Raw genomic sequence first — 9,467 nt, 5'->3', positions numbered from 1 at the left:
GGATAAGACATTTTTGCCAAGCAAAACTCTTTGCATAAAATTCGTGCCCAAGTCACCTATTTATAGGCCTTTGATGGCCATTCACAAATCTAATGAAAAAATGTGACTGTTGGCGATATTCCTTGAAAATCCTCTCTGGTAATCGATTACAGAATTAGTGTAATCGATTACACAGTTGTTTTTCTTGAACAGTTGTGACCCTTCATTTAAAATTTGAATTCCCAACGTTCAGAGTCTCTGGTAATCGATTACATATGATCTGTAATCGATTACACACTTTCAAACCATTGGTAATTGATTACATGTATTGGTAATCGATTACATGTGCCTTGAATGACTTGAAACCTTTCATTGTGAGGCAAGGCTTGATCTTGAAGAAATCTTGAATCAAGGCTTTGTTTGTTGAAACAATCTTGTATTAATCTTGAAGCAAAATGAACCTTGTTTAATTCTTCTTTTGACATCATCAAAATCATGTATACATACATTCACAATATCTCACTCTCTTACCTATTTGTGTTGTTTATGTTAGGGTTGATTGTCAATGTAGGTGAGATTCAACACTATGGTGAGGTGTAATTTTTTTTCATTTTTAGTTTTTTTGACATCATTGTTGACATGACATTGACAATGTATTCTTTTTGCTAATATGGTAACAACGTGACATTATGTTGATTTGACATGTAATCACATTATCTTTTGTTAATGCAATGCACAATGATGTTAGCATGATGTCATGATGATATCATTGCCAATATTTATTTGTAATAATGATTAGCCCATGTTTGAAAATCGAATTGGACAAGTTGGTTCAATCTGGAACGATTTGGTAATCGATTCGACCACTCAGAAAAATCAAAACATTTGAATGAATTGATCACAAATTATTATAAGATTTTACGATTTCTTATTCCCTTAAGGAAGAGACAAATAATTGTAGGAAAAATAAAATATCTACCATGACAACAAAATCTTTTAATATTATTTGAGAATAAAAATGATTGCTGAATCGGTAAAAAAAAGTTAAACTAATTCAAAATAGATCCTTTGACGAAACTAAACAAAAAAATCATACAAAAAATGAAACAAAATGTCAATCTATTGGACCATTTTCATATTTAAGCCTATGCATTTTTATTTTTTTTTAGTTATTATTAAAATAATCTTGTATTATTTAAATTAATATTTGTAAAAATATCATTTATTTTACTTTAGATTAGAAGGACAAGATAGAGTTCCAAAATGACGTCGCTTGATCCAGCATGGCACGATTCTATTGGCCAGTACACGTATATTTCCGAACTCAATTTGCACAAACATTTGATGAACGAGAAGAAAAGTGTATAAAAATCAACATCTATTACATTAGAATTCAGATCCAAACGAAACGCAGGAGAGACAGACAGAGAAGAGAATGGACGCTATTGATTCTGTGTTCGATCCGCTCAGGGAATTCGCCAAGGACAGCGTCAGGCTCGTCAAGCGATGCCACAAGCCCGATCGCAAAGGTGCAACCTTAATCCTAACACTCCTTTTCTTCCATTTCGCTTTACTGCTGATCTTAATTTTTCGGATGCCTTTGGTATTTTAGAATTCTCCAAGGTTGCTGTGCGTACCGCGATCGGTTTCGTTGTGATGGGATTCGTGGGTTTTTTCGTTAAGCTCATCTTCATTCCAATTAACAACATCATCGTCGGATCTGGTTAGGTAAACTTATATTCTTTCGCAAAATTTATGTTTTTTAGTCGTTTTATCTATTCCCCTTCTTGCCTACTTGGATCTATGTTTAGTTGGAGATCGTGATCTGAATTTGTTTTTTCTTTTGTAATTTTTTAATTCTTCTAATTGGATGGCTTATTTGGTTACTAAGAAGTATTGTTTCAGTTGTTGGCTGTGGTATCTTAGAACAATTTGTTTGATATGAATAAGGAATTTAGGTTAGAAATTGGAAAAAATAAATAGAATTGGGTGCTCTGTTTCGTTACATTTATGATGCGTCAGGCATAATGGATTGGCTTGTTTGAGATTAAAAATAAATTCTGCTTGTCTGCTTATTGTACAAATTATGATCAACTTCTTTTTTGGCTGCTTTTTTGTCATCGTCACATTGCATGATGAAAAACGATTGTAGATTCTCTGCTTAACTTTCTTCTTTCTAGGAATCAGAACGCAGTATGGTTCATATGCCAGTAAACTTCATTATCTCCTTATTGATTTATCTGTTGGTCTATACTCTATACTGCTACTGCATAGTGAATGTAATTGATAAAATGGGGAGGGACAGTATGAAAAATTGAGAGAACGCATTTATTACATTGAAAATAAAAATATCATATTTTAATACTTTTTAAGATAAGAGTTCAACTACGAGTATTTTAGGGACATTAAAAAAAAATATAGTATTATATAAAAAAAAATTAAATCCATTTAATGGACACTTACTTTTTAAAATAAAAAAAATAATATGATATTTATAATACTATTTCATTATTGTCCTTAAAATACTTGCTAGTTGGACTCTTATTTTAAAAAATATTAAAATATGATATTTTTATTGTCAATGTAATAAATGCGTTTTTTTTAATTTTTTAATTTGACTTTTTATTTTATTTTTTTATCTGACCAACAATGTTGACACGAGTGTAGTGGTTTGTATTCAATTTGTTTAGGATTTGAATCCTAGTTCACCATTACCTATGGAGTAAATCTTATTTTTAAGAAAGTATGTTTAATGTTAATTAATACTCCATCCGCATCTGTCATATTATAATTGTTATTTTTGGTTATTTTACCTACATCAAGAAAAAATAATAAATGAATGAAAGATGATAATAATTTTATAAAATTAGTCTTATGGTCATCAATTCGTTTTTAGTTTGTTTAGTCCATATCATTAATATTATTAATATTATTATAAGGTATATAAGTGAAAAAAAATAATTAATATTATATTAAAAAGTTAAAACGATAATTATATTGGGATAATTTTCTTTTACAAAGATGATTATTATTATTATGGGACGGAGGAAATATTTGTGAGGGAAATATGTTAAAAAAAAAATACTTGTGAGTGAAGTAACTGTAAAAAATATAGTAAATAATACAGATTTGTTTAAATTTGTCTTTAAATTATAATTTTCCTACGGATTTTCTGCAAAATATTAAATGGACTTAATATTTTTAATTATATATATATATACAATTATATTAAAATATTAAATTCATTTAGTTATACCTTATCATTACTTATTCCCTGGATATTTTACACACTATCATATTTTCAGAAATATTTTTCTGCAAAATATTTTTAAAAATGGAAATTTTAATAAATAAATTTGTAAGAAAATTCATAGATACTTCTATGAATTTTCTTGTAATTTTTATTCTTAAAATATAAATAAGTTTATAAGAAAATTTATAAAAAAAATTATGTATAAAAACATTCCTGCAAATTTTGAAAATAAAATAAAATTTTTGTGAGCATATAAATCTAGAGACAAAATTTGCAGGACAATTGGCAACAAGCGTAAAAGTTTCCTACATAATTATTTTCTAACGTATTTAAATATGCAGGAAAAATATATAATAGATAATTGTGGTAAATATTGCAGAAGTTGTTGAAAAAGGTTTACATCTTATTGATAATTCTTTGGTCATTTATCGTGCATTGTTTATTAAGTATGATATAAGATGCGGAATATTTACTTCACTTTGTTAAATACCAATTAATGAGCGTTCATACGTGGGGGACATCTAAGATAATTTGTGTTTGGTTTTTTATGTGTACAAAATGTTTCTGGGTTATCTATCGTAAATGAAATTATCGTAAACGAAATTAATCTCCGAATAAATGAATTGAAAAATATTTGTGATCTTTAACATTAGATAACAAAAAAATACCAATGACTAATTATTTTCTTTCCAAAAAATCAATTAATTATTTTTAATAAAATCTCTTATTTCAATCAATTTTTTCTATTTAAAAAACTACTTGAACTTATGTGGAGTTTATTTAAGCTAATAAAATAATTTATGACTTTTATAAGCTTTTTCCATTTTATTTCAATAAACTTTTGGGCGTAATAGTTTATGAAATTAATTTTAATTTATTTATTTTATAGTCAATTTTATCACGCCCAAATTTGACTACCACTTAATTGAAATAAGATATACCAGTTGTAATTTGTAATTGGGCGTAGTATAACATACCTTCTCCTGATAATTAAAAACTTATGTCCCCAAAACTTATTGAATATTTAATTCAGTTGTATATTCAAACAAGCCAAATTATTATATGTTGATTTGTATGTTGGTCTATACTGCTACTGCATAGTGAATGTAATTGATAAAATGGAGGGACAGTATGAAACATTGAGAGAGACAAAAAAACCCAATTTATATCCCAATTCCCAAGTCTCACTTAGTCTTATCATAGGTATACTAAAGCTGTGTACAATTTTTTTTTTCCTTCAAGAAATTAATTTTGATAAGTACTCAAGTCAGTCAAGTGTACTTAACGGTTACTAATATCCCGTATGTATCGTGTACTTGTTCGTCTAGGGACGGTGGTATGTGTTGACTAATGCATATCAATGGTGTATTCCTGGCCATAATTGTCTGGTTCTTGGACTGTGGTATGTGTTGACTATGTTCCACGTTGCCTTTGCTTATTTGGAATGGGATTGTTTTTGATGTAGATTGTTGAATTTGTTTAAAGTGTCAATAAATTAATGAGTTAATTGACCGCATTATAAAGTGACTTCTTTAGGGTATAGTCTACTGCAGCAATTTTTTAAATAAACATATTTGACAATGAGGTGCTGTGATTTATCAAGGGACAACCTGAAGATGTAATCAGTCTGTATGCATATTTCATGTTCTAACATCTCAGGGAGAAGTTACTGCATGGGTACATGAATGAGAGATGATCCTTGATTATTTGTTAGTAGCCTATCTTTGCTACCTTTTCCCAACGGAACCTATTTCTATGATGAGAACTTTTATGTTTTTGGAATATCTACACTCTTTGAAAGCTTTTATAGATAATCTAGTTTTTATTATCGATTTAATGTTGTTTTTCTTTTGTCTGTTTTGAGATGTTGGCCGTTTTGTTGGTGAAACTGCGTCTTTAGCTAAGTGTGCAAAATGAATGATAAATGATCCTTGGTTATTTCTGCAGGATGAGGGGAATCGCAATCGCCTCAGGAATTCAAGTTATCAAACAAAATGAGAGGCAGAAAGAGTTCCAACTTCAAATAGATAGCTCAATGAAATTAATTGTAGTTCTGCTGTATTTCATTTTTGGTTTACCTTTGTATCTTCGGAAGCATTACAATTTTATTTGAAATGTAAAATTTTGTTTTTCCATGTGCTGGACCTTTAGACACATTGTTTTGATTCAGGAAAAGAATGAAAAATATCTATAGTTAGCCAATATCCCTTTCTCTCCATAATTAAGAACCAAAGCTGCCACACCACACCATAGTCACCTTGCATTCACCTTCTTAATACCCTCATTTGACCTTGCTAAAAGCTTACCATTAGAGAGAACCTTTATCCATAAAACCCCTACTCCTCTAACAGTTATGCCTCCATTTTCGACTAAGCTTCTGTCGCAATTTCTCACATCCAACTATAACTTGTCACAAAACTATAGTACGACCACCATAATTTGCCCGAGCTCTTGTAAATCGTCCACACCATCACCACATTGTTCTATTTAGTATTCATAGAACCTTTATCCCGCATAAACAACCGCACAGTTCCCCCTTATGTTGTGCCGAAATCCATAACCACCATGAAACTCCTGAAAATGTACTTTTGATGTAATAGGTAAATCACACATTTACGCATTCTTTTAAATTGGTGTGGTTGGGTGATGATTGGATGATTCAGAAGTGCGGGTTTCACTCTGATTTACCGAAAATAAAATGAATCATTCAGACTTTCACTTAACGATTCTAATTTAAGTGAACGTATAATTTTTTTTATTGTAGGAAATCTAAATCTAAAGCTCCCACGTGTTAACCGATAGAATTTGGGTCTGATTCGTGTCAAAGGACTTTCATCATTAGTTTGTAAATACCACTGTAAAATTTCACTACTAAGACTTAAACTTGTGTTATATTCAGAGATTTTAAGATGAAATAACTTCCCTTTCTCGTGACAACTATATGATTCAAATACAAGGCGATGAAGGTATTTTTTTTTTCTTTCAAATTTACTCGTGCCAATTGAATAAAACAAAAACGAATATAACTTGTTTTAATATTTGATATACAATAAATAACCAAGGTAAAGGACACCGACAAGTCAAGTTCGGGACATGACTACTACACTATCAAGAATCCAAATGGAAGACAACCACATGCATAATATATTTTTGATCCTTATAAACATAAATTTATGGAAGTTATTAATGAAAAAAAATACTAAAAGCACTAAAATTAAAAAAAAACTTATAAAGATCAAAATTAAAAAAATAAACTTATAAGGACCAAAAATAAAAATAAAAATATTATCTCATAATATTTAAGTCTTAATAATTTTCCAAAAGTCTAACACATTTTAAGGAAGAAAGTTTTTAAATAACAAAACAATAAAAACAGATTGTTTCAACCCAATCTTTATTTTTTTATTTTCTTAAATAAGTAATGAAAGAAAATCATTAGAGCATGCAAATATCATAAATTTACAATAGAAAAACTAGAAAGATAAAGAATAAAAAGAAAGAAAGAAAAAAAGCTCGAAATCATCATGATTCATGGGCATCCCCTTAAAGGCTTTGTATTCTCTGCCTACCCCATACGTAACCATCACGTTAATTAGGCTTGGTACGAATGTTTGTAGTGCATTCCCTTTCCCTGCAGGCCCAAAAACAAAACATATTTTATGTATTAAAGCGGTTGAACATTGAGAAAAACGAGTTGAGCCTCAGTCATCAAGAATGGAATGTAAGATCAGCCAAAACGTCCTTGATGGTCATGGTCATCGATGACTTCTTCTTCCCACTTGACACACTTATAATACTCACAAAAGGCTTCTTCCTCCTCTTTCTGTTTCTGAACCACACCACACCCTTCAAAACGCATAATCTCCAAGCAGGGACTCTGAAGAAGCAATTTAACTCCATTTCCATTCCCATAACAACTTCCCCTGCCCAAGGACGTTCTTCTTCATTTAGTGACACACATCGTGCAGCAAAGCTTAACAAGCGAGTGACGCTGCCAACCATGTAATTCGGTGGCAGTGGCATTCTCGTGTCACAAAATTCTTTCAACTCATCACTCGTCTTCACCCGCTCCACAATTGAAGCCGGCGTTTTGCACACATCAATGGCTTTTCTACCACTTATGATCTCCAACAGCACAACCCCAAAGCTGAAAATGTCGTTTTTGGTGCTAAGTTTATCTGGGGTGGTGTAACATGGGTCTATGTACCCTATTGTCCCTGCGGGAGCAGGACCCGGTTCACTCAATCCTCCTTTCACCGCGAGTCCAAAATCTGCCAACTTAGCATTCCAATGTGAATCAAACAAGATGTTAGAGGACTTGATGTCTCTGTGAATCACTACAGCTTCGTGAAGAAACTGAACTGCACGAGCAATTTGCATGGCGATTTCAACGCGTTTTGGCCACGTGGTTTTATTAGCATGGCCATGGAGCAAGTCATGGAGGGAACCATTGGGCATGAGCTCCATCACGATGAGCTTCTTGTGATCATTATAGCTACTCGTCCCCAGAAGATTAACCACATGAGGACTTTCGCGTAGAGAAGATAGAACTCGAATTTCGTTTTCGAGCTTGGAGTTGTTGTGGAGTGATTCAAGGCCTTGAGATGGCTTCTTCACAGCAACCTGCAATCTGTCGTTGAAAAGAACGCCTTTGTAGACCATGCCATGGCTTCCTTTGCCTATGATTCTTCTAGGGTTGAAGTTTTCCGTTGCTTTTACAACCTCTTCATAATCAAACTCCATCTCTTCCATTCTTAATTACTTATCACTCTTTCTTCTTTAGCATTTGGGGATATATATCAACGGAGTGCATGTCGAATACTTACGACAAATTTATATCTTTTATTTTACAAGAAATAAAGAGATACCAAAAGAAGAGAAATTAAAGAAATAAGGAATAAGATTGTTAGATGAATATATAAATAAATAATGTAACCATTTTTTTTATATTAATTTGTAGTAAGATGAGGCCGTGAGTTTCAATATCTAGATGCACATTAGCTTAGCTTTTTGTAGTACCCAGAGAATAAAGGTGCTTTGGAGACCTAAGAAAGAATTAAAACTAATATAGATTATTGAGAAAAGGAAAAGTTAAATGAAAAGCAAAAGAAAAGAAAGTGTCCTGTGAGTGTCCTCTATACCAAAGGGACAGGATTCTGACGAGGGATGCCATGCCCATTAGCTGGTTATTGGGACCCCTGTCTCAGTTCTTTGCCTTCTTTTGTTTCAACTTTTTTTTTAAAAAAATTCCTCTCCCATCCTCTATTCTCATCTCATCAAATTAATTATACTGGTGTGATTACATCATATTATATTATGATTGCTATATTTCTCTACACAGGTCTTTTTATTTATCATAGGAATAAACTTATAAACACATAATATATAATTATCTTACAAATCAGTTACAATCCTTATATATATCCCAAAGACAAACCTTAACTTCTCAATCACGTACTAATATAAAGTTAAGATAAGCGAGGCATCTGAGGAGAGATTTGGAATGTGTGAAACAAAAGAGACTATGCAAAACTCGTTTGTTTATGTAAGATTCATTTATTGTTATCTACACAAGTAATTTTTAAGGTGTAAGGTAAGAACAAAAGAGGAGAAGCAATGATATATGATTCCCGTACGCCACGGTACCTTTGCTTTCTTCCTGAGAAGTTTACCTCATAATAGCCTAATCAGACGATAGTCGTTTCGTTTCTACTGAATCCAAACTTTTCAGTCCCTAGTGAATTCCATCTTACTTTTATGAGTGCATGTTTAAGATTAATCTGCCTTGCTAGAGCTAGTATGTTCATTTTTAATTATTAATGAAATCAATCATTCTGATTAATTATATTAGTTTAATGCTTAGTTAACATATTTTTAAGATCATAATTGTTTATTTTATTAAAATAATTAAAATTATTTGTAAGGTAGTTGCAGGTCTCCAAAGATCATATATTAATATTTTTATTTCAATATTCATATAGCATGTTTTAAAATTAGTCACACTATTAGAAAATACACTTTTAACATCGGTTCTAAAACCGATGTTGAAAGTGCCGATGTTGAATGTATGGATGTTAACATCGGTTTTGTAAAATCGATGTTAACATATATATGAGAACATTGGTTCTTTGAATACCCGGTGTTAAACACAATGAACAACAACAAAAAAAGTGTACGCATGATGAATGTTGACATCGGTTTTGCAGTACAACCGATGTTAATATGTTATATTAAC

General features: G+C 31.2%; 2 protein-coding genes across 2 annotated transcripts; one reads left to right on the top strand and one right to left on the bottom strand.

Moving 5' to 3' along the window:
• Positions 1-1,346: 1,346 nt before the first annotated feature.
• On the top strand, positions 1,347-5,434 carry LOC114380544 (protein transport protein Sec61 subunit gamma). The gene is made up of 3 exons (XM_028339653.1): positions 1,347-1,508; positions 1,592-1,707; positions 5,180-5,434. The coding sequence occupies exons 1-2, from the start codon at positions 1,415-1,417 to the stop codon at positions 1,705-1,707; spliced, it is 210 nt and encodes a 69-aa protein (XP_028195454.1). The 5' UTR covers positions 1,347-1,414; the 3' UTR covers positions 5,180-5,434.
• A 1,182-nt stretch (positions 5,435-6,616) lies between these two features.
• On the bottom strand, positions 6,617-8,102 carry LOC114379318 (serine/threonine-protein kinase-like protein At5g23170). Its single transcript, XM_028337959.1, has one exon. The coding sequence runs from the start codon at positions 7,982-7,984 to the stop codon at positions 6,941-6,943; it is 1,044 nt and encodes a 347-aa protein (XP_028193760.1). The 5' UTR covers positions 7,985-8,102; the 3' UTR covers positions 6,617-6,940.
• Positions 8,103-9,467: the final 1,365 nt, after the last annotated feature.

The sequence above is a fragment of the Glycine soja genome, chromosome 12, assembly GCF_004193775.1.
Source record: "Glycine soja cultivar W05 chromosome 12, ASM419377v2, whole genome shotgun sequence".
In the NCBI taxonomy this organism is placed as follows: domain Eukaryota; kingdom Viridiplantae; phylum Streptophyta; class Magnoliopsida; order Fabales; family Fabaceae; genus Glycine; species Glycine soja.
Note: the sequence above shows the minus strand (reverse complement) of the source record. Positions and strands in the feature narration are given on the sequence as shown.

Bases quoted from the DNA above. Each gene is read 5' to 3' on its own strand.
- LOC114380544 (XM_028339653.1), top strand. From the start codon at position 1,415: ATGGACGCTATTGATTCTGTGTTCGATCCGCTCAGGGAATTCGCCAAG. The intron at 1,509-1,591 runs GTGCAACCTTAA...TTGGTATTTTAG, and splicing joins CCACAAGCCCGATCGCAAAG to AATTCTCCAAGGTTGCTGTG.
- LOC114379318 (XM_028337959.1), bottom strand. From the start codon at position 7,984: ATGGAAGAGATGGAGTTTGATTATGAAGAGGTTGTAAAAGCAACGGAA.